The sequence below is a fragment of the Sturnira hondurensis genome, unplaced genomic scaffold (genome assembly GCF_014824575.4).
Source record: "Sturnira hondurensis isolate 20B ecotype Veracruz unplaced genomic scaffold, ASM1482457v3 Scaffold0022977, whole genome shotgun sequence".
NCBI classification, from domain to species: Eukaryota; Metazoa; Chordata; class Mammalia; order Chiroptera; family Phyllostomidae; genus Sturnira; species Sturnira hondurensis.
Window position 1 is genome coordinate 2,704,625 of NW_028095608.1, and position 23,880 is coordinate 2,728,504.

The 23,880-nt window shown below is 47.4% G+C and overlaps 1 protein-coding gene across 1 annotated transcript in view; it reads left to right on the plus strand.

The window, feature by feature from the left end:
- The window catches only part of RYR2 (ryanodine receptor 2), a 389,249-nt gene that overhangs the window by 193,990 nt on the left and 171,379 nt on the right, over window positions 1-23,880 (plus strand). Inside the window, exons 29-37 of the mRNA XM_037037343.1 lie at window positions 1,724-1,932; window positions 2,397-2,749; window positions 4,299-4,413; window positions 5,560-5,720; window positions 7,495-7,654; window positions 8,031-8,117; window positions 11,090-11,316; window positions 14,083-14,863; window positions 17,810-18,010. Coding sequence (XP_036893238.1) covers window positions 1,724-1,932; window positions 2,397-2,749; window positions 4,299-4,413; window positions 5,560-5,720; window positions 7,495-7,654; window positions 8,031-8,117; window positions 11,090-11,316; window positions 14,083-14,863; window positions 17,810-18,010 — 2,294 coding nt within the window. The remainder of the gene's footprint in view (window positions 1-1,723; window positions 1,933-2,396; window positions 2,750-4,298; window positions 4,414-5,559; window positions 5,721-7,494; window positions 7,655-8,030; window positions 8,118-11,089; window positions 11,317-14,082; window positions 14,864-17,809; window positions 18,011-23,880) is intronic.

Genomic DNA, 23,880 nt, shown 5'->3' on the forward strand with positions numbered 1-23,880 from the left:
CTATGAAAGCAACTGAAAGAACCAGGTGGTGAGATGGATGGAAAAGATCCTGTATGTAAAATGTACACACACTCACATATTGTATTTACACAGCCCTTTTCTCTGACTCCTTGGGGGTCGATTGTTTAAAAGAACTTTCCTTGGTTACCTGTTCGGGAGCTGTCACAGCCGCAAACACAGCTGTGGCTTTTAAAAGTTTAGCTAGAAGCTTATCATTCACTCTTCCTCAGGCAAGACTGGGTATGTCCTGCATCCTGGTTGGTGGCAGTGCTATGCTACCATGTACTTCCATTTGACTGGATGAATACGAAGTGGGCGAAGTCATCATGGGTTACTGGATGTGATTTCTGCTGTCATGTGCTGTTTCGAAGGTTATGTGTTGCTTTTGTTGCCAGTAGTTTCAGCAAGGGAAGGAGCAGGAACCACTGTGGTAGGGAATTGTGAGCTTGTTTGTAGAAGCCAGTGCTACTTCAGATCTACTGGTTGGGTTCTCACATTCGTAGTCCGCATCCCAATACTGACCTTGTTTATTGTGCTGAGTACTTGAACTTTTGTATGAAGTATTACAGAAAGAAATTAAGAGTGCGCAAACATCCCCCACTAAAGAATACCATCTCATTCTTTTGCCAAAGATGATCGATTCAAAAGAACCCAACGAAACAATGGACAGAAGGGATAGTCCCCCCTTTTATTCAACAGTGGGAAGATTTGCTAACCCTGCCCACATTAGATTAGCTTATGAAATATATTATTTGCTCAATTGCTATTGCTTTTGATTTAGTGTCTCATTTCCTTTAACTTACTCCTTGATTTTATGTGTTGATTGTTGAGGTGAGACTGCATTGCCCTGTGTGAGCTTCAGGGATTGTTACATGGAAGGAAAAGACATGGATTAGTTTCAGTGAATTTTAACAGGTATATAAAAATAGTTGTTTATGTTTATATTTATATTTTTCCATGCTTAGATCTAGTATGGCCCAGCCAAAAAAAGGCAGAATTCTTAGCCTGGCCGCATAGCTCAGTTGGTTAGAGCGTCATCTCTTCATGCCAAGGTTGTGGGTTTCATCCCCCGTCAGAGCATGCACAAGAAGCAACCATGAAAATAAGTGGAATAACCAATGGATGTTTCTCTCTCTCTCTCCCCCTTTCCCTTCCCCCCCTCTCTGAAATCAATCAATAAAAAATAAATAGCTTTTAATAAAGAGCAGAATTCTAAAGCAAAAGCAGCTATCAGCGGATGAAAACCTTTCAAATGTTCCTTTCAATCCCTTTTCCTTTGAGTTATGTGTGAAGGATTCTGCAGTTCAGGGTGTATTGAGGGTTTGTGCAGTTCAGGTTACTAGCCCGATGGGAGAGCAGCACACTTTGGCTCTTTCTTTTCCCACTTGCCCTTCTCAGTGGAGCCATGCTCTCCGGAACCAGGGCCTTTGGGACAGGAGCTCCTTCTGTGACTGTGTCCCCTGGGGTCCTGGAGGACCGAGGGGCTGCTTAGCATTTATCTCTTTTACAAGGTGAAGAGGGGCTTATTGAGAGGTCACAGTAAGTTATGGTGCTAAGATCAGATACTGCTCTTCTGGCCTTACTACTGACATTTAGTGCTGGTCCTCTCTATCTCACTCTTATCTTCACTGCAGACATGTCTCTCACATGGCAAGAGTTGTGTGGCAATACTTGTGGTCATTCTGTACTAACAGGGTTGGATCCGGATTCTGCTTTCTTCCAGGATTCATACCTGTATGCAGCCTTGGGGTGGCTCAGGTGGGAAGGATGAACTTTGGCAAGGACGTGAGCACCTTGAAGTATTTCACCATCTGTGGCTTACAGGAGGGCTATGAACCATTCGCTGTTAACACGAACAGGGACATCACCATGTGGCTAAGCAAGCGACTTCCTCAGTTTCTCCAGGTCCCGTCAAACCATGAACACATTGAGGTTCGCTTTTTCTTTAAATATCAGACCATTGCCACAACCAGGGGTGGAGTGTCTTTACCTGTAGGAGTTCGTATGGACAATTGTTGTCACTCACTTAAAGTGGTAACTCCAAGGGGTGACATAGTAGTGGAATCTAAGAATAGGGTCATTGGCCTCGATTTTAAACTTGTATGAGTAGTGGACGAGACTGATGCATGCTTACTAATTCTCTGTGTGTATAGGCAAGGTCAGGCTCTGCCTGAGTGTACACAGTTATAACGTGGATTTCCCAAGCCGTCTTCTGAGTGGGCAGCAGCCTGTGAGTGTACCTGTGACACAGTGCTCACTGTGCGCAGTTACCGCACTGATGAAGCCCCCCAGGTGTGGCCATGTTTGGGGCACTAAGGGCGTGCTGTGCGGGGTCTTCAGAACCACCGAGCCGGCAGTACCAATTAGAATTGAACCATTGCTTCTTTGCTCGCTAGGTGACCAGGATCGATGGCACCGTGGACAGCTCCCCGTGTTTAAAGGTCACGCAGAAGTCGTTCGGTGCCCAGAACAGCAGCACTGACATCATGTTCTACCGCCTGAGCATGCCCATCGAGTGCGCGGAGGTCTTCTCCAGGCCAGCAGCCGGGGCGCTGCCGGGGGCCGGCCTCTTTGGGCCCAAGAACGATTTGGAGGATTATGATGTGGACTCCGACTTCGAGGTTCTGATGAAGACGGCACATGGCCACCTGGTGCCTGATCGGGCCGACAAAGACAAAGATGCTCCAAAGCCAGAGTTTAATAACCACAAGGATTACACACAGGAGAAGCCCTCTCGTCTGAAACAAAGGTTGCTGATCTATGCAGAGTGGTTTTCAGCTTGTGTTTGTTGCATGGGGTGGACGCCGCAGAGGTCGGGGATCTCCCCTTTGTCTCTCTTTGCCTTTCTTTTTGCACAGAGGGTTGTGCTGGGGACAGCCTAGCCACCTGCTCGTCATCTCATTTTTTACCACATAGATAATCTATCTCAAATTACATTTTTCTGCATTTTTATGAATGTTATGGTAAAAAAACCAAAATTTTACCACTTTCAAGTGGACTTAAAATTTTTAAGTGTACAGTATAGTTAAGTGAACAGTAGTGTTAAGTACATTCACTTTGTTGAGAAACACACTTCACGATGTTTTCATCTTGTAAAACCCAAACCTTCTACCCATAAACAACTCCTCTTCTGCCCTCCCTGCAGGCTCTCGTAACACCGATCCACTGTCGGTGTCTATGACTCCGACTGCGCTGGTACCTCTTTTAAGTGTGATCATACAGTTTTTGTCTTGGCGACTGGCTTGTCTCCTTTGGTGCGATGTCCTCAAGGTCATCCATATTGTACCACCTGTCAGAACTTTTCTTTTTTAAGGCTGAGTAATATTCCATCGTGCATGCAGCCACACATTTCATTTATCCTCTCATCCATTCATTCCCTGCTGGAGGTTTGGCTCGATTCCACCTCCTGGCTGTTACACACAGCGCTGATACCAACATGACCTGACTCCCAGTTGTGTCAGATATGTGCCCGGAAGGGGGGTTGCTGGGTGGGAGTTCTGCTTTCAAGTCAGAGAGGAACCTTCATGGTTTAACATAGCTGTCGCACTATCACGACCTTACCACCACTGCATGGGTTCAGATTTCTTCACATCCTTGTCAACTCTTGTTGCTTTTTTTCCTCCATAGTAGCTATCCTACGGGTGTGAAGTGATGTTTCGTTATGGTTGTGATTTGTCTTTCCCTGATAATTAGTGATAGTGAACATCTTTTCATATTCTTTTTTGACCGTTTGTAGGCCATTTTTGGAGAAATGTTTTTTTTCAAATTCTTTGCACATTTTTGGATTGACATTTTTGCTTTTTGTTGTTGAGCTCTGAGTTCTTTATATATACTGGATATTAATCCCCTATCAGATATGTGGTTGGCAAGTATTTTCTTCCGAGAGTCAGTTTTTAGGATGTCTCTATTTACATTCTTCTTGAACTGAAAGAGTATTCTCTCTAAATAGTATTTTTATGGACAAGAAAGCAGCTTCTTTTGTCCTATTTTCTTACACTAAATTGCATTTTTCAAGCTCAGCATGCTCTTGGTTGGATGGCTCTTTGTTGTGAGAGTCTGCCTGAGCATTCAAAGATGTTTAGTGATGACTCTGGCCTGTACCTACTGGGTGCCAGTGGCACACACTTGGCCCTTGTCCCCACCTGTGACAACCAAATATACCTCCAGACAGTGCCAGAGTCCTCTGGGAAGGAAAGTCACCCTGGTTGAGAGTCACTCCACCAAACTGGTCATGTGTTCATGTTTGAGGCGGGCAGAACTTCCATTGTTGCTGACCCACAGTCCTATAACACTTCCAGATTCCTGCTCAGAAAGACAAAGCCAGATTACAGCACAAGCCACTCGGCGAGACTCACCGAAGACGTCCTCGCAGATGACCGGGACGACCACGAATATCTGATGCAGACGTCCACGGTATGAGGTCGCAGCTGTCCTCCCATGCGTCTCTCACTGTGCTTTGTGTCCCACATGGTCCACTTTGGGTCATTGTATTTAGCAAGCTTATTTTTAAAGTAACTATTTGCTTATTTGGGGGGACTAAAAAGTGGAAAAATAGATGTATGTGAGATAAGAGATTTATTTTAGGAAAAATGTCCTTAATGGTGCCTGAAATCCTGATTCTACCATCTCGTTTCTTGGCAAAATTCGAATTTGTGATTTAGGTTTTTCCAAGTACATATAAAGTCTCTCATCTTTGTGATATGTCTAGAAGAAGGTCCTTTGTATTTTTGTAGAGGCCAAGTTTTGCTGCCTGCCATTTGAAATGTTCAGAACAACTTGTGCTAAAATACAAAATGGAAAGAAAGAGATAGTTAAAGTGATTTCATGGTGTGAAAATACTGCGTGTTTGTGCTAGGAAAGGTGAAGCATAGTCACAGGTAGGTGACAGGTGTAAGTCTATAGTACAGGTTAGCATTCTGTGTTCGCTGGCAGAATGTGAAGCGTGCCTGCCTAATGGTTGATGATTTTATTACATAAACATACTATATGTGTACACATACATACGGTATGCATGTTCTGTATGTTCCCACAACATACATGCATACACACTTGGGACTATAAAAATGTCAAACCATTTAGCATGTCCTCTCAGATGGTCTTTTCTCTTTTTCCTACTATTTCTAGTTTAATGCAGGATCTCTGTTTTAAAACTCTTCTGTTTTGCAGTGTTAGTCTTTGGTGCCAATAACATTTTAATTAGGTTCGATAATTTAAAGTAAATATATTCTTCCCTGGCTGTTGTGGCTCTGGGTTGAGTTCTGGCCTGTGAACCAAAGCATCGCTGGTTTGATTCCCAGTCAGGACACATGCCTGGGTTGTGGGCCAGGTTCCTAGTTGGGGATGCATGAGAGGCAACCACACATTGATGTTTCTGTCCTTTCTTTCTCCCTCCCTACCCCACTCTCTAAAAATAAATAAATAAAATATTTAAAAAATAATGAAATCAATATATTCTTTGGTAATTTGAAGTTTTGCCAAAGAATACATAGTCAAAACATTGCAAATTGAAGTTTTGCTTCATTTTTCCTTTGCCAACCCCTGGTTTTGCTGTGTTGACAGTACTATTACTCAGTGAGAATATTCCCTGGACAAGAACCCGCTAATGTCTGGGTGGGCTGGATCACATCCGATTTCCATCAGTACGATACCTGCTTCGACTTGGACAGAGTTCGCACAGTAACCGTTACTCTCGGAGATGAAAAAGGAAAAGTACACGAAAGGTTGGTTTCTCTCCGTTTCCTGCAAATGACATCTGATGAAAAAGTTGGTAAACCTAGGAATATTTTCCCTGGGATTTTGTGCCCAGGGTAATATTTCTACTTAGAGGAGCAATATAAATAAAAACTTTAATATCAGTGTTCTTTTTGTTGCCCATATGAGCTAGTCAGGAATCTGAATGTAATAAAAGGACAACCCATCCTAAAGTGAGAGCAGCACTCCTCTCTGGGTAAGAACCAGGTGTTCCTTCAGGTGACCTTGTGCGAGGCTAACAACTCAAGTTACAACCCTCAGCCTTTGGGCTGGGGTTATGGATGGGTGAATGTGAGGCAGTTAGCATCTGGTCTGATACGTAGGATGGGTGCTGGTCTGTGGTGGGGAGACAGTTGGAGATGTGAGGGGCTCATTGTTTAGCCCAAGCGGACACATTTGAACTTGGACTGAGGAGCAGTGGGTTCTTTCCTCAGCTTGGCCATTGACTCGCTGTGTGGCTTTGGGTAAGTCAGTTACACTTTCTGTGCCATCCTTTCTCATTTGTAAAACAAACTCAAACCAAACCTTCAAAAAAGTGAAGAAGGCTATCTTCCTTGCAGAACTAGACAAGAGAAGATCCGACCATTTGCATCTATCTTTTGTGCCTGCGCATCCTCTCTGATCTGCTGAGACAGGTCTCGTGGAAATAGTCCTCCACACGTTGCTTTTCTTTTACCCCTGCTCTTCATTTTTGGTGACGGGAAGCTCGCTCTCCTGCCTTCAGGGTTCAGCACTTGAAACACTTGAACTTTGACCCTAAGACAGTGGGCCTGGCAAAAACCTCTAGTGCAGAGTGCTTCTTGTCAGTGTGGGGGACCCAAACCCCTGTCTCCAGCGATATTCTGGGGGATATACTTGATATTCAGAGAAGGCAACAATATAAGGAAATAACTCAACCCAGTGATGAGCTGCCCAGTAGATGACTCCGGTGTGGGAACTGTCTAGGGGAGGGTGGGTGCCTCTTACGCAAGTGGTGCAAAGAAACACAGTTTACTTTGGATTATTCAGAAACTGACACTACCTCATCTTCTTGTTCTTTGCCTGCCTTTGACCTTTTTTATTTTATTTTTTGCTGATCTCATGAAAACATTTGTATAGTGGCAGAGAAAGCACAAACAGCTTAAGTTTGTTACCATCTCTGGTGAAGGTTTTGCCGAAGGCAAAACTCAGGTGGGGTTTGTGGGTAGTACCAATGATTTTGTGCGTATTCCAGCTAAATCTCTCTCTCATAAGAGGTCACTGGGAACTGTCCCTAAAGGGACAGTTTTTTAACCAAATTGTAAATACATCGAAGGACTGATAGCTCATGTAGAATTTGTCTAAGGACTCTGAGAGTGTTTAAAAATTAGTGCTTCTCATCTCAGAACAGTGGTTAAAAAAACTGTTGAGAACAAAAATTACAAATTTGGATGATTATTAAATAAACTTTTTTGAACTTCAGAAAAAGGTCCAGTTTGGTTTGAGTTTTTGGAGGGAAGGTGCAGGTCAGTTCTTACCTGGTTCCAGCTTGTTGACCTGTCTCCATTAGGTGTGGACTTAGGGACGTGTAAGACCTGATTCAGAGCGCCCCCTGGTGCCAGTGAAGTTTTGCTCAGAGTCGCAGACTCGGGCCCATGTGCACCTCTCCCATCACAGCATGAGCTTGTTGCTTGCGCAGCATAATTTAGGTTTAGTTTGCAAGATACACATGCTTTCTGTTACACGTGTGGTTGTACAAAGATAAAAATGTTCTTTGAAATTCAGCATCAAACGCAGCAACTGCTACATGGTGTGTGCGGGCGAGAGCACGAGCCCTGGGCAGGGACGCAGCAACAGCGGGCTGGAGATCGGCTGCGTGGTGGATGCCGCCAGTGGGCTGCTCACCTTCACGGCCAACGGCAAGGAGCTGAGCACATACTACCAGGTACCGGTCGGCCTTGGGCGCCCGCTTCTCTGGAGGGAGGCGTTGTTACCCATTAGGGGAAAACACCTTTGGTCAGATCAAAAAATAAATTAGGAAGAAATGAAAGCAGAAATAAGCCAATTAATTGTTTTCACTTCTGTTTGAATAATAGCTGTGCCTTATGCCCTGCAGAGTAAAGAGTACAGTCCCCCATAAACGTTCGCGTAGTCAAAGGAACAGCAGGCTCCTAATAATTGTTGGAAGACAGTGTCCCTGTGAGAGAAAGGACAAGTCTCTGGTTCCATTTCATAAAGTGTTCCTTAGTTGCTGTGAAGAAAGTGTTTTTTTTTCTGTTCCTTCCTTCCCTAGTGTTACTCAGTGCATTGGTTTCTTTAAGGTGGAGCCAAGTACCAAATTGTTTCCTGCGGTTTTTGCGCAAGCTACAAGTCCCAATGTCTTCCAGTTTGAGCTGGGAAGAATAAAGGTAAGAAGGACTCACTCTTGGTATTAGATGTGGATTAGGTTCTGTTAGCGAATAACATTTACTTAAATGAATTCAGTATTTTGTTAGTGTTGCTATTAACCCTGTAAATCATTTTTGAAAAGAAAGACGGCCATATTTAAAAATTCTATAATCTATTCCTGGTCATTAGGAGAACATAATTAGAAATCCGTTCTTTTCAGTCATCATAAATATAGTTGCCAGTAAAACTTGGCTTATACAGAACAAAAATGACAAATTACATAGAGCTCGATCATCACGAAACTGACATGCGAGCTAGTGGATGGGCTTACAGAGCTGACGCACACTTCCTTGTGGTCATGCAGGGCGCCGGCATGCACAGGTTCTCTGGGAACATCGATGAAAGTGCACCGAGGTTCATGGGGTGGACCCGGAAAAGCTATAAGAAGGGGAGACTTTTCGGTTGGCTCTTAACTGTTGAATAGGAGACCTCAGGGACATTGACTGGGGGCGGGCGACAGAAAACAGAGACACATAAGCTGGAAAGCGCTGAGCTGAAGAATTCAGTGTGACTATGACAGAGGATGCCTTGCGGCTTGGCTGGAGATGAGGGTGCGTAGAAGTGGACCAAGTCCATGTTGAAAGGCCTTGGTTGCTGTGCTGCGAAGTCCACTCCTGTCCCATAGTTTGCCCCCTGCTGGGAATGTGGAGCAGCAGATGGGGTGTAGTCCAGCCGTTGGGAGAGAACCTGTTGGTGCTAATGGAGGAGAAGCCTCGGTGCTCACAGGACAAGGGCAGGCAGCAATAGCTCAGCGTCAACGACTTGATGCCATGGATGCTGGAGAAGGTGTGCAGGCATGGTGATGGATGGAGGGCGTTTTAGAGGAGAATTTAATAGAATTTGACAGTGAATTGAATTGAGATTTGTTGATGACTTGGAGCCAGCAGGTCAGGCACTCAAGGAGAATGAAGAATTGAGGATTAGTGTATAATTTTAGTGTGCACGGGGGAGGGATGCTAATGCAGCCACAAGCAGAAGAGCGGGTTTGACGTTCAGGACGTGGAGTCAGGTGAACTGGCACTTGTGAACATGGGGAGGCCAACTGCACATCAGGTGACTAGACTGGACAGTTTCCATGCTGCCTCGGTGACTGTGGACTTGTCTTTAAACTATGCAAGCCTGGTTTCTGCCTTCGTAAGTGGATCCTCGGCCACCATAGGAAGGCCCATGCAATACGCACTAAAGGAATTATGGCATTTGTTAATCAGGAGGGCATTAGGGTACTTTCCAGAAGAATTTCTGAAAAACAATGGACAAAAATCTATATTACAGTGAATTTCAGTGGAAAGTGTAAGAAAGGAGGCAGCAGACTTAGATGATATTTTTTTACATTTAACAGAAGTGGTGGTTTCTCGGAACCCTGACTGACGCGTACATAGCCTGTCCATCATTTGCACTTGCGCGTGGGTTGGGTAGAGTGGATTGAATGTGTCCAAGACTGGACTGCTGCCCATCACTAGCCACTCCTGACCTGACCACCTGGTCTCTCCCGACATTTCATAGCAGCTCTGGTTGCCTAGGCTCAACACCTGGGAGTCATCCTTGACTTTCCCCTTCACATTCTGTGTCCCGGTTCCTCGTAGCATATCCTCCACCTTCTGACCCCTGCTGACCCCCGCTGTCCCCCAGCCTGCCCCCCGTCACTGTCATCTCTCAGCCTGTTTCTCGAGTGGCTGCCTCATGGGGTTTCTTTCCATAATTCACCCTTGCCCATCTGTTTATCGTTAAACAGTCTGCGCAGCCATCGCTGTTTTCAAGTGCAAATCAGATCATGTCCTTCCTGTGCTCCAAACCCTAGAATCTCTCTTTCTCTGGCGGTACAACTCAGAGGTCTCCTAATGGTTCCCTGGCCCAAAAGGACCCAAGCTGTGGACTCTCTGGCTCCGACTCCCCCTGCCCCGCCCTCCTCCATACCACTCCTCTGCCTCCAGTGCTTACTCATGCTTTCTAGGCACACTGCCTCCCTGGGGCCTTTGAACCGGCCACCTCCTGCCTCGCCACATGGAAATTTCTTCCCTGCTTATCCACAGGTTGTCCTTTGGTTCTTTCCTTTGCTGTCGCCTGCTCAGCCACACCCATTCTGACTACCCTGTTGATTACTGCTCTGCCTTCTGCTTCTTCCACCCTGTGGTTTTGTTCTGATGTACTACACTAATTTACTTAAAATCAGTTGTGCTTGTGTCTTCAATGAGAAATCAGGAGCTGTGTGAGGGCATTTTGTCTGCATTGTTCTTGGTCCCTAAACCAGGGACGGGGCCATCTGACAGGAGAGGGCGAGACTGAAGGCCATGCAGAAAGATGAGATGGGTTTCACATGGCCCATGACAGGCAGGCAGGGTGGTGTCACGGTCACACATGGATGCGCAGGCCTCGGCAGAGTCGAGAGCTCTCTGTCCTTTAGTCCAGACTGATGGGATCTGTGCTGTGGAGGAAGGCGGGGGGCAGCGTCATGGTGGCTGATGCCTGCTCAACTCTGCTTCCCCTGGGAGAGTCGGTTCCCGAGGGGGGGTGCTGTGTCTGGCTCACTGCCGGTGACTGAAACCCAGCAAGTCTAATGGAGAGTCAGGGTGTGGGCTCAGGACCCGGTGGTGGGGATAGGGCCGCTGGGGAGAAAGCCAGGTGGACATGACCTCGGTGTCAGGGAGTTTGGCACTGCCAGCAGCTGGGAGAGCCAATCCGAAGGGCGTGGGGACACTTGGCTGCACCTGCCTTCTTCGTGGGCCAGTGTGACTGTGGCAGCCGCCTGCCCTGAACTGCTGGGCATGCCCGCCCCTAATAGTGCCTCCTTGCTAGAACTTCAGCCCCACTTCTGGTACTTCTTGTACTGTGGCCGACGTGTAGCAGACCTTACCCCTGTGACCTGTCCCGCAGGGCTCCTGTCACCGGTACCTCAGGGAGTGTTGTAATGGGCCTTCTCTGCTTCCTGTCCTAGAATGTGATGCCTCTCTCCGCGGGCCTCTTCAAGAGTGAGCACCGAAACCCTGTGCCTCAGTGCCCCCCGCGGCTGCATGTGCAGTTCCTGTCACATGTGTTGTGGAGCAGGATGCCCAACCAGTTCCTGAAGGTGGACGTGTCCCGGGTCGGCGAGCGCCAGGGCTGGCTGGTGCAGTGCGCGGACCCCCTGCAGTTCATGTCCCTGCACATCCCCGAGGAGAACAGGTACGCCCTGCGCCTGCGCCGTCCCAGAGGCTCCGGGGTGGCACTGGGGCACAGATGGAGATTTAAAAGTATCTCGTGTCTCATGTCCAATGGAGATGGTGTTTCATGTATTACAAGTTCAAATCCTGAGACAAAATGATTATGCTGCCATTGGGGAAGTGGTGAGGTGGGGTGCTATTTCTTCCCACTATCTTGCTTTTCTTACGGAGACAGCAAGTGGAATCTCAGGCAGGCGCCCCTGAGGTCTCGCTCCCAGCTTTGTGAGTGACACGGTGTCATAAAGTTGCCAGGTGTGAGAGACAGAGTCACAGAAATCAGTTTAACCCTCCGTTTGACAGGCACGAAAAACTCAGAGTAAGTGACGGACATGAAAGAAAGCTGAAAAGATGCTGAAAGCCTTGGAAACAGCAGACCTGCACTCCAGGTGGTGACTGGCGGCACGGAGTGTGGTCCGCACTCACAGGTGGCTTCGTGCACGTCAGTTTTTCCATTTTGTGGCCTCTAAAGTTGTGAGATCTTTGTTTTGGCAGCCTCACGAGCGAGAAGGAGCTGTTTCTAAGTTTTGGACCAAAATTGGCCTCCCAAAATATCATCAGAAAGTGTGGTCACAGAGTGAAAACATTGCATGAAAAATGCAATGAACACTTGGTGTTCTTGTGTTTGACGCCTTTAACCCTAGAACGGTTGCAGGAGATCGGCTCAGTTTGATATAATTAGACATGCTTGGCATGTCAAAGAAATTTGAATAGCTTTAAAATTTAGCATGTGCCTTGGAAAACAGCTTGTGAGTTCCCCAGAAAATGAAATCCAGACTTGCCATACGACCCATCAATTCCACAGCTAGTAAGCACACACCCAAGAGAAATGAAAATAACGGCCTCAAGAGGCTGTGCATCGATGTCCATGGCAGCATTATTCAGAGCAGCCGAAAGGTGGGGCTCTCCCCATGTCAAGCAGTGAGGTGGTAGAAAGGGGGAGGCCTCTCCGTGCAGCGTTATTTGGCAATAACAGGAACAAAGTACCGATGCAATCCGTGAAAGAGGTGAACCTTAAAACATTGCATTTAAATGTTTTATGGTAACTATTAAAGAAATTACTACGAGGGAAGACAAGCTAAATCAGTTGAGGTGTGTGCCTTGGCTCGCCCTGATGTGAGTGTGGAATTATGAGATGTAGACTACAGACCCTTCAGAATCTTCTCCTTCATTGCCGAAACCTGCACCAGTGCTCACGGGGTTCCTGGCCCTGGATACAAAGTGGGGAAAGCTGCAGACCTGGCCCCTCCAGTACGAGAGTGGTCTGGAAGGGGGAGAGGTGTTGGAAGGGAATCACTGAGTGAGTAATGGGCGGCGGTGGGTTGGGGTGACAGCAACAGTGGAGAGTGGAGTCTGTCTGTGTTTCTGACATGGTGTGAGGGGTGCACTGTGTTCTTTTTTTATTGTTCAAGTGCGGTTGTCTCCAGTTGTACCCCACCGTGTGCACCGTGTTCTTTAGTATGCACCTGGAGTGCAGGTGGTCTGTGTGGCTGCAGTGCACATATTTGTGCATTTGACCTTCCTTCTGGCCGCAAGGCAGGAGATCATCTTCCCAGGGGGTTGAAGCCCAGCCAAGACCTGGGGGTCGCCGTCCACCACACTTTGAGGGAGGGGCCGCTCACTTATACCTTCCCAAGAATCGGGTGCTGGCAGTGGGGGCCTGAAGTTGTGTGATGGGTAATTGCTTTGAGACTGTAGTGCAGGGAACTTCTGCTTCTGAGAGGTGGGAGGTAGCATCTGGACAGACTGCACCATCGAGCCTTGGGGGCTTGTCATGTAGTGCCTGTGACCTGAAAGGCCTCATACAGTGGCTAGGCATGGGCAGGATGATGGAATAGCTGGGATGTGACGAAGCTGAACAACAGTTCATGACGCCTCGGTCCTTCCTGTGTCCTGGGCGGGGTTCTGGAAATATGTTAATGTTAATGCACAAATGTGTAGCAGCCCTATTCTGATGAACTTATATGACAGCCTCGCCAAGGGCCCCTTTCCAAAGGAGCAGTGGCTTGTCTAAGGCAATTATGTACTCTTAAAGTAGCCTCCATTCTCTAAGGAAAGACGTTAGGTGTCTTCTGGCCTATTTTTGAGGTTTTATGTGTTGAAAGGGCATGGTTTGGGCAGAAGCAAAATGACCTAGAGTAGGAGCCCATGTAAACTTGGTTTCCCAGCAGAAACCTTCCTGAGTGGGAAGTGTCTCTGTGGTGTGTGTTTCCTGAGCCGTGAGCCACACGCCCTGGTGGAGGGAGGGGGCCCTGTGTTCTGTGAGGGAGGTCAGCTGGAAGGGAGGTCGTGTCCGGGAATCAGCCCAGTTACCTGCGGTGACTGGTTAGTGGGTAGCGCTCAGGTCAGAGAAAAGGGTGCAGACTCCTGAATGTGAGGCAGAGTTTTCTGGCTTCTGGGAACCAGTCAGCCAGTTGGAAATGAGACTTGGGTTTTTCAAGGAGTGCTCATGTTCTGAAAGGAGGGGTCTCCAGGGTCAGACTGAGACCTGAGTATCTGAGAGGTGCTCCGAACCTCGGGAGCATGGACAAAGAAGAGGGTGCAAGCACGAGTGGGTGGAAATTTTCAGCATAAAATTCTGTGCGGAAGGACTCTTGTAAAACATCTAGAACTGATCTTTAAACAATCTCTGCTGCCGTTCACACGCCCCAAGAAAGGGCAGGGGGCAGGAGAGGGCGTGTGCTGGCGTGAGCTCCCGTCTCTCCTGTGACCTAGGGTGCCCCTCCCCCAGGTCCGTGGACATCCTGGAGCTGACCGAGCAGGAGGAGCTGCTGCGCTTCCACTCGCACACCCTGCGGCTCTACTCGGCCGTGTGCGCCCTGGGCAACCACCGCGTGGCGCATGCGCTCTGCAGCCACGTGGACGAGGCGCAGCTGCTCTACGCCATCCAGAGCAAGTACATGCCCGGCCTGCTGCGCACCGGCTACTATGACCTGCTCATTGACATCCACCTGAGCGCCTACGCCACTGCCCGGCTCATGATGAACAATGAGTTCATCGTGCCCATGACGGACGAGACCAAGAGCATCACGCTCTTTCCGGACGAGCACAAGGAGCATGGGCTGCCCGGCATCGGCCTCAGCACCTCCCTGCGCCCACGCATGCGATTCTCCTCACCTAGCTTTGTGAGCCTCAACCACGACTGCTACCAGGACAGCCCGGAGTTCCCCCTGGACACGCTCAAGAACAAGACCATGCAGATGCTGACTGAGGCCGTGCGGGAGGGTGGACTGCGGGCGCGGGACCCTGTAGGGGGCACCACTGAGTTCCTCTTCGTGCCGCTCATCAAGCTCTTCTACACGCTGCTCACCATGGGCGTCTTCCAAGGTGAGGACCTGAAGCACATCCTGCAGCTGATTGAGCCCCGGGTGTTCACAGAGGCTGCCCCAGGGGAGCAGCAGCAGGCTCCGCCCTCGGAGCCCCGCAAGGATGACTCCCGACCCGAGGGTGCACGTGGGGATGCAGCCGAGGGGCTGCTGCAGATGAAGCTTCCTGAGCCCGTGAAGCTGCAGGTGAGCCAGGGAAGGAGGGGAGGGGAGCTCAGGATTGCGGGAGACCCAGGCACTGAGACTTGCGTGTGCATGTGTGTTCCTGTATAGTGTGGCTGTCTGGAAAACTGATGTCCAGTTGTGTTTTGGGACCCATAAGTCTAATTTTCCTATATTTGGAATGGGTTTAATGGACTTTACACTAAGTCAATCGACAGTAGTTAATAAAAGATAAATTTAGTATTTTTATCAAGGTGGTTTTTTTGGCAAAGTACATGTTTATCTGCTATACATGTCTGAAAGTTGGGCCTGTCAATGTGTGTGTGCATACATGTGTATGTGTGTGCATGGATGTGTTTATGTGTCTATATGTGCACCCGTGTGTAGAGTTGTGTGTATATGTTGGGGACCGCTCAGTGTGGTTTCAGAGATTGTAGCCCTGCAACAGCAAGCTCTGAAAGGGACTGGGAAGTCTCCCTGGAAAACCAGGTCATAACGCAAGTGGCAGGCATGACTCAATTCTAACACTGAGGGTCCCACAGGAATCGGGCCCAAAATGTACATTTTTGTCTTCTGAAGCTGACTCTGCTCAGCTATCAGCCCTGTGAGTATAACCCAGATGCTTGCATTCAAGGCATCAGGAGTGAAACCTCCTACTTCATGACATTGGCTTTTACAGCCATCTGGCGCCTGCATGTCTTGCAGACCCCAGCCTGAAAAGATTTCTGTGTAATTGTTATCTATAGGTACTGTTAGTTTTTTTATAACTATAGCCTGCTGGATGTTGATTGATAAGGTATGCACATGTGCTGTATCCCCCCGCATGTCCCGTATCCCCCCGCGTGTCCGAACCCCAATAAAAGCTGTGTTGGAGAAAGGCAGGCGGCATTCTCCGCTAGAAGGAATAGCCACCTGTTTCCCACCAGAGCAACAAGATTGTGGCTGGGAGGACTCCTTATTTCCATCTGTGGTGGCCCCAGGGACCTCGCTGGCCCAAGTTCCCCTTATATGTATTTGCATGTGTGTGTAGTTGTGCATATGTGTGCATATGTATATTTGTGCATGTCAGTTTGTGTGTATGTATAGTTGTGTGTGTATGTATGCACATTTCTGTGTGTAGAGTATGTGAGTATATATATGCATATTTGTGAGTAGTGTGTGTATAGGCGTGTGTGATTATGGAGATATATGTGTATATGAGTGAATGTATATTTTTGTGTGTGTACAGTTGTGTGTATGTCAGTGTATGTGTCTGTCTGAAAGCCAAGGGCATGGGCTTCTGTCTGCCAGCTCTTCGTCTCCCTCTGGGTCCTTTGCCATTCCCTGTGTCTTTCCTTTTGTTTCTGCAAACACACCGTGTTTGTTGGAATGCTTGAAATCCAGGGGTTTTGTAACTACTCCTACCCTGCCCACACTCGTGCCAACCTCAGGGCACATGTCCCACAGCCAGATGTCACTTTCTGTGTGTGTTTCTGAGGAGGAACCGCAGGATGGCCTGTTTTTGTGCTCATGATGTCTGAGGATCTTTCTTCAGCCTTTCAAGTCTGTTGGGGCTACCTGGGTGTGTGCATCGTTGGTGCACTACTTTCCCTTCCATTCCGCCGGCAGGTCTTTCTCTGAGCCAGGCGCTAGTGCTGGGGGTGGCACAGGGCACCCTGCCTCCCAGCAGCTCGGTCCCTGGGGGAAATGTGCACTTGCTGATGCACTTCTTCCCCAATGTCTCACCACTGACCTGAAGGCATTAGACCGCAAGGAACAGAGAGGACGACGAGCGTAGTAGAATGGAGTACTAGGAGGCTGTGAGGAAGGCTTCTGAGCTTCTGCCTCAGGTCAGACCACTGACTGTGTGTGGACAGGTGGACAAGGAGCAGGAGGATTCTGGGAGCATGCAGGATCCACGGCTCCGCAGGCTCTGACGCAGGAAGCGGCCGTGCGGCTTCAGCTAGTGAGCCCAGGACAGGGGGTGAGGCAGGCCGAGGGGAGGCCACACAGATAAGAGCCGTTGGCTGCCACCAGCCATATGACAGATTATGAATTTTAGCCTAAGTGTGATTAAAACCAATGAAGAGTTTTAGCAAGAAAATTTTATCCTGAAATCATAATGTAGCTGCTGTGAGTAAAACAGGTATGAGGGAGAGACAGGCTGGTCAGGGAAGACTGGGCCAGGAGGCCATCACGTGGGCCTAGACCGAGGGGTGCACTCATGTTGGGTGGGGCAAATAATAGGGGGTGGACACTGGGGCTACTTTAGAGCCGCCATTGACAGAAATGGCTCTCTTGTGGATGCCCAGGGTTTTTTATTGAATCACGATTGGTATCACTGCCTTTAAATGTTTTCCTTAACTTGGGCATAACGTCCCTGGACAGGCATGTTTGTAAAGACTTACTGTACAGTGAAAAAACCTTTTGGCTTCCTGTAGAGAATATTCAGTTAGCCATTCAGTGACTATGTGATAAAACCACTTAGTTAACTTACGTGCAAAGTCTGGAGGTAGATCGGTCCTGTCTGTGGTAGAACTGCTGGAACTCAGTGGTGCCATTCGAAACCCAGAACTTAGTGTTCCCCTGTGACCCTTAGTCTGGGGCCTCCACCCTGAGGGGTTAGCTCCTCTCCCTCCGGGGAGCACGGCATGGCCCAGGAGCTCTCACTTTGGCAGGAGACTGGTCCAGTCTGTTATTACGATGGAAGTTCTCTCACAGGAGACCCTTGGTACACTTCTTACATGCCTCATTGGCCGTTGCACCGGTGGCTGCAGGGGGCCAGGACAGGGAGTGTCCACCAAAGGGACAGGCCTCTGCCATTTTGGCTTCGGCAAATTCCATCTTGTCCCTGGGACCTGCTGCCCAAACCCAGGGTGCTGTTCACAGAGGAGCAGAGTCGGGAGCCAGGCATCGCTGCCCTGACTTTGACTTGATGTCCATGAACTGTTTCAAGATTCAAATTTGGTGTCTCTTCAATTGCCTTCTTAGATGTGCCTGCTCCTTCAGTACCTCTGTGACTGCCAGGTCCGACACCAGATAGAAGCCATAGTGGCCTTTTCAGACGACTTCGTTGCCAAGCTGCAAGACAACCAGCGCTTCCGCTACAATGAGGTCATGCAGGCCTTGAACATGTCAGCCGCACTCACGGCCAGGAAGACAAAGGAGTTCAGGTCCCCGCCTCAAGAACAGGTGCGAGAGTGAGTGGAAAGTCCCTCCTTTTTACTCAGGGTGTCAGCTCACTCAGGAGTCACGTGCTGCAAAATTATATTGAAAGTCACAAGGGTATTTCTCCCTGTTCTCTTTAAACCAGCCAAGGCGGTGTAGTCAGTATTTGCAGGTTCACCAATCAGTCCACTTGGTCAGTTTAAACCAGTAAGAGGCTTACTGAAAGTGGTGAGGTGTCTGATGGCCTCATAGAGGAGGCCAGTGTGCTGTGTATTCTGACAGCCTGCAAACTGGGACACTCCGCAACCACAGGCCGGGATAGTCACGGTGGACCCAGGCCTGCCCGCTGACAGGGGCCCTGGACTGCTAGGGTGCTTTCATATTCTAAATTCTTATTTATTTACTTGCTTTTCATTGACAATTGGCATTCAGTGTTACTTTGTGTTAGTGTCAGGTGTGCAGTATAGTGGTCAGACATTTATGTAATTCACAAAGAAGACACCTCCTATTCAGTCTGTCCCTAGAAGAACCAAACGTCACTGCCTCCACTCTTACTGGATGATCGGTCCTGTCCATGGTTTTTCCTCTCATTTAGCTCCAAGCCCAGGTCTCCCCAGGGTGCGGCAGAAACACAGGCGTGTGCCGGCACCAGAGAGTGAGCGCGTCTGGGGATGTGAGTTTTCTGGAATTGTCCTCAGGAGGGAGATCGTAGTGTGAGAAGTTAGATATCATCTTTGGTATCTTACTTCTGCCATTTCCCTCCAGAGTCAAGGTGAAGGTGTTTAGAGAATTGCTGCAGAATTTACTGTTTCTCAGCAGAATGTAATTTCTTTGGGGGAATGGACAAAGAACATGGTTTAATGCTGTAAACATCATTTACTGAGCAAAGGACATGTCCAGCTGCCCCCGAGTACGTTCCATTTACTGAGCTGTCGCTGAGGGGCTTCTGCCTCTGGGAAGGTGTGTGGGTGTGTCTTTCCCTGCTCTGCCTGCTCAGTGCAGCTGTCACCCTGGGAATTGCAGAGAACACACTGGGACTCTGAGTGACAGAGAGAAGGGAGGGCATTGGCTGCAGAACTCAGAACCCGAGGAGCAACCTGGTGATGAGCTCCTGTCCCACATTTGGAGTTGAAGAAGCCAGCCACCCAGAATGTCCTGAATGCCAGAATGCCCACAGCCATAGACAAAGAAAGCCCCATGAAAGCCTTCTATGTTGGGTCAGACGAGGAAAACTTTTTCAAGTAGGACAGAAAACTTCTAGGTATTAACCACCTGATCTAGCCAAACCCCACAGCAAACACTGGAGCCTGACCCCCACCCAAGCAGCAGGGGTGAGCGAGGAGCCAGCCGTCCCATCTCATCAGCTGTGACAAGGCGCTTCAGCTGGGAGCTGAGATTTCACCCCAAGGCCCCCACAGTGTGAGCAGAGGCCAGGGAGGGAGGGGCACCAGCTAGGGCTGTGCATGTACAGGTGAGTGGGGCACTGGGTCACCCAGCCTCCCCCTTCCTCACAGGTCCAGGAAGGCCGGGTGGGGAAATGGACTTTCATTCCCACGGAACAGTGGTGAAGCACCCAAAGCCGTTCCCATGCTAGATAGTCTCAGGTCAAGCATGAAGTTTAAATAAGACCTGAAGTCCCATAACAATACCAAAATGTCCAGGTTTCAATTAAAAAATCTCTCATACCAAGAACCAGAAAAGATTTGAATGAAAACTAGAATAGATACCAGCTCCGAGACAGGCAAGTTGTTAAAATTATCTTACCAAGCATTTAAAGCAGCCATCATAAATTGCTTCAAAATGGAGGAGAGTAAGTCTCAGCAAATAGAAGATATAAAGAACCAAGTGGAAAGCTTAGAAACGAAGATAATCAGAGCTTAAAAATGGACCCTCCAGAGATGGACCTCACAGCAAAAGTGGGGCAGAGGAAGGCCTCATTCAGCCGAAGAGAGAACCGAAGAAATGACTCAACTGGAACAGAAGAAAGCGGCCTGGGGAAGATCCGAAAGAGCCTCAGGACCAGTGCAAATGCAACAAAATGATCTGAAGTCCAAGGGTTGGGAGAAAAAGCTGAACTGAAAAACTGTTTGAAAAACTAATGGTTGAAAACTTTCCAAATTTGACAAAATGTATAAAGAAAGAGATCCAAGAAGCTGAGTAAACTCCAAACAGGATACCCAAAGAAATCTAAACCGAGGCATACCAGAGTGAAATTTCTGAAAACTAAAGACAAATAAAATGATCTTGTAAGTAGTGAGAAAGAAATCGAAACTGGAAAAGCTGGTGTTCATGCTGCCTGTCACATACCAGGCCCTGTAAGCAGAGATGGGGCCTGAATCTTCATGGGCTCTTTGTTTAGGTGGCTGGTGATCTGAGAAGACACGGATTTGTACCCTAATGTCTTACATTTTCTTACAAGCCAGCTGTTTTATAACAGAGAACAAAGTGCGGTGAGGGGTTTTGAAATTCAAGGAAAATTAAATTATAAAAAACTACGGCATTCTCACCCTGAATGGTTAGCTGTCCCTGGGCCAGGTGGGCAGTCATCTGTCTCTCCCTGGAACACAATGGCTCAGTTGTCACTAGCTGTGTCCCAGGAGGGAAAGGTGAGCAGTACCTGCAGTTCCTGACACAATAGCTTTAACCTATGCATTACCTACTGGGCTTGTCAACTATTCGCTAAAATTTTCCAACTCTTGAGTGCCCTATCAAAGTGACACCTTTAGGGGAAAAGCAATTGTATTTCTGCTTAAAAAACATGGAGGCCAGAAAGAAGTGGTACATTTTTTCAAGAGCTGAAAGAAAAAGGAAAAGAAGTCTGTCAACCCAGACTTCTGTGTTCAGAGAAATTCCCTTTAGGAAGGAGGAGGAAATCCAGACCTCCTCAGATGCATGAGCACTCTGAGGATTTGACTGCATCAGACCCACCCTGAAAGAACGTCTAAAAGGGTATTTTTGAAACAGAACAAATCTGACAAAAGCATACAATTTGGACAGTCAGGAAGGAGGAAAAGAACAACAGTGTTAAGATACAGGTAAATATAATACACTTTCCTTCTCTGAGTTCTCTAAACAAACATCTGTGTGTAAGTGGGCCTGTGCAGTTCAAACCCGTGTTGCCCTGTGGTCTCCTGTGCTTTCAGTCTGCAGTGGGGAGCCCACGCGTGTGGAGGGCTGACTTAAGTTATACATGGGTTTTCAACTGCACAGGGGGTTGGCACCCCTGACCTCCATGTCATTCAGGGGCCAGTTATTTAGGGAATATTTCAGTCAGTTATATTTCAAATGAAGGCAAATAGGGAACATAAAGGAGATACGTTTCTACACTTCACAAACTGGTGGAATGTTGACAGCAGAGACTGTGGTATCCAGAGCCATTGCTAAAACAGTTTTACAAAGGAACACGTGAAAAAATACCATGGATAATTCAAAATGGGAGCCTAAAATTTGTCACGGAACCCACAGGGAATTGGAAAAAAATAAATTAGAATACACATAAAAGAGGTAAAGTAGCAGACCTCAGGTATAAGATACTAATAAATTCATGAATATAAATAATCTAGTATACCAATTAAAAGAGATTGGCAGAGTGGATTTGATAAGCTTCACCTAACTTTATGTTGTCTACAAGAAACTCACTTCAAATACAATGATGTAGATAGGTTGAAAGTAAAAGAATGAAGAAAGATAGTAGCATGAAAAATTAGTCAAAAGAAAGTAAGATTACCTATAGCAGAGCAAACAAAATGAGTTAGACACAACATTACGTATTGACGAAGTGTACACACACCAAACGACAGAGCCGCACACTATGTGAGGTCAGCACAGAACTGAGGGGAGAGACAGACAGACACACAGTTGGAGACTGCACCACTTCTCACGATAATTGATAAAACTGGACGGTGTATGCGCTATGAACAGAGCTGCACAGTATGTGAGGTCAGCACAGAACTGAGGGGAGAGACAAATACATGGAGACTTCAACAGCTCTCTCACAATAATTGATAAAACCAGACAGCAGTAAGCAAAAGCTGGAGAATGTAGCACTATCATCAGCTAACAGGATTTTTGGATATTGTGAAATACTCTATCTAACAACAGAGTACACATTTTTTTCAATCATCCCTGAAACACCCACAAAGATGGACCTTTATAGCATGTATATCTAAGGCTATAAAATAGCCTCAGCAAATTAAAAATAATTGGATCTTTTTCATTCAGAATGTTTTTTCTTCTACAGTGACATTGTTACAGAATGGATGCAGGAGCTGCGGGGTCTTTGTGTCACTGGATTCTTTGCGCCAGGGAATTGGGACTGTGCCTCTCAATGCCAGAGTTTGGTGAAAAGGAAAGGAACTATTTATTCAAAAGTTATGCAGACTTAGAGTAATGACTTAATGTCTTCATTAAAGTCCCAAAGTCCCTTAAAACACCCATGAACACACACAGTCCTTCCTTACTCTCTTTCTCCCTTTGCCCAGTCTGGGGTACTGTATCTCAGGAAAAGAAATGAAATCTGTGGCTTGGCTAATTCCCAGTTCTTCCCAGTAATCTGTGCACAGCAGGCAGGCCTCCCGTGATTCCCAGCACCATTAGCTGTGTTGCCAGGATCTCCAGATCTTAATCCAAACCCACATGGCAGCTTCTCATGGCCCACCAGCAAGAGTCCTTTCACCCCTTTCCTTCCTGCAGTGTCTCTCCTGCATTCTTCTGAACTGCCAAGAGAGAGCTCTGCATGGCTGCCCCATCTTGCTTTCTGGCTTCCTAAACTGAGTGGTTAAAAGAGCCCCCTCTCCACCCCCAAAACTACTTGGTTCCAACCTGTATGGCTGCTGCCCTCAGTTTAAATCTCAGTGCAAATCTGCCTCTGCAGTCCAATTTCTGGCTCTTCCCACAATTGGCTACACCTGCCAGCATTCCCGTATTGTTTTCAGCCTTTCTGGGCTGCCGTAGTAAGTCTGGGCAGGTGTGGCCCCGTGGTGTGTAGCAAGCCATCTCCAAGCTCCCATGCATGCGCTGTAACCTGGAGGAGCTGCCTCTGAGTCACAGCATGGGTTGAAGTCACTCCCATCTCCCTGGCTCTAAGCATGGCCATGGTTACTTAGCCTCTTTGTGCAGTTAGCCAGCTGCTATAGCTGTCTATGTAAAGTAGCCATTTTTGCATATCAGGTGTGAAGCTGGCCCAGGTGTGAAGCTGTGATGCAAAGTAACTTTCAATGGCTCTGCTTCATGAGTCCATTTCCCAGTGAAGACTTGTGGGTTTGGGGAAAGCCTATATTTTTATATTTCCTGGAGACCTGGAGTTGTGGACACCATTACAAATCCCTCTTTGGGGAGCCTGGCTATACCTGTTTACAAAATCAAATTAGAAATTAGTAGCAAAGATAACAGGAACAATCTTCAAAAACATGTAAGCTAAAGAACATATTTTTACAATTTCCATGGTTCAAGGGGGAAATTGAAAACTACAGTGAACTAAAAGAAAAATAAAATACCACATAACAAAATTTGTGGAAGTGACTAAAGCCGTGCTGAGAGGGAAATACATTTAAAAATAGAAAAACACTCAAATGTATAAAACTGAGGCCTCCATCACAGGAATTTATAAGGAGAGCAAAATAAACCTGAAGCAGCCATAAGGAAAGCAGTGAGAGAGATAAGAGCAGAAATCAGTGAAACTCAAAACTGGACACTTGAAAAAAATCAGTGAATCCCAAAGCTGGTTATTAAAAATGTTATGAAAAATCAACAAACCTCTAAAGAGACTGACAAAGGAAAAAAAAGGAAAACACCAACTACCAATATCAGGAATGAGACATCACTGTAGACCCCAAAGATGTCTGGAGGTGGTATGGTTCCTTTATGTAACATTCTTGACACGGCAGCGGAATAGA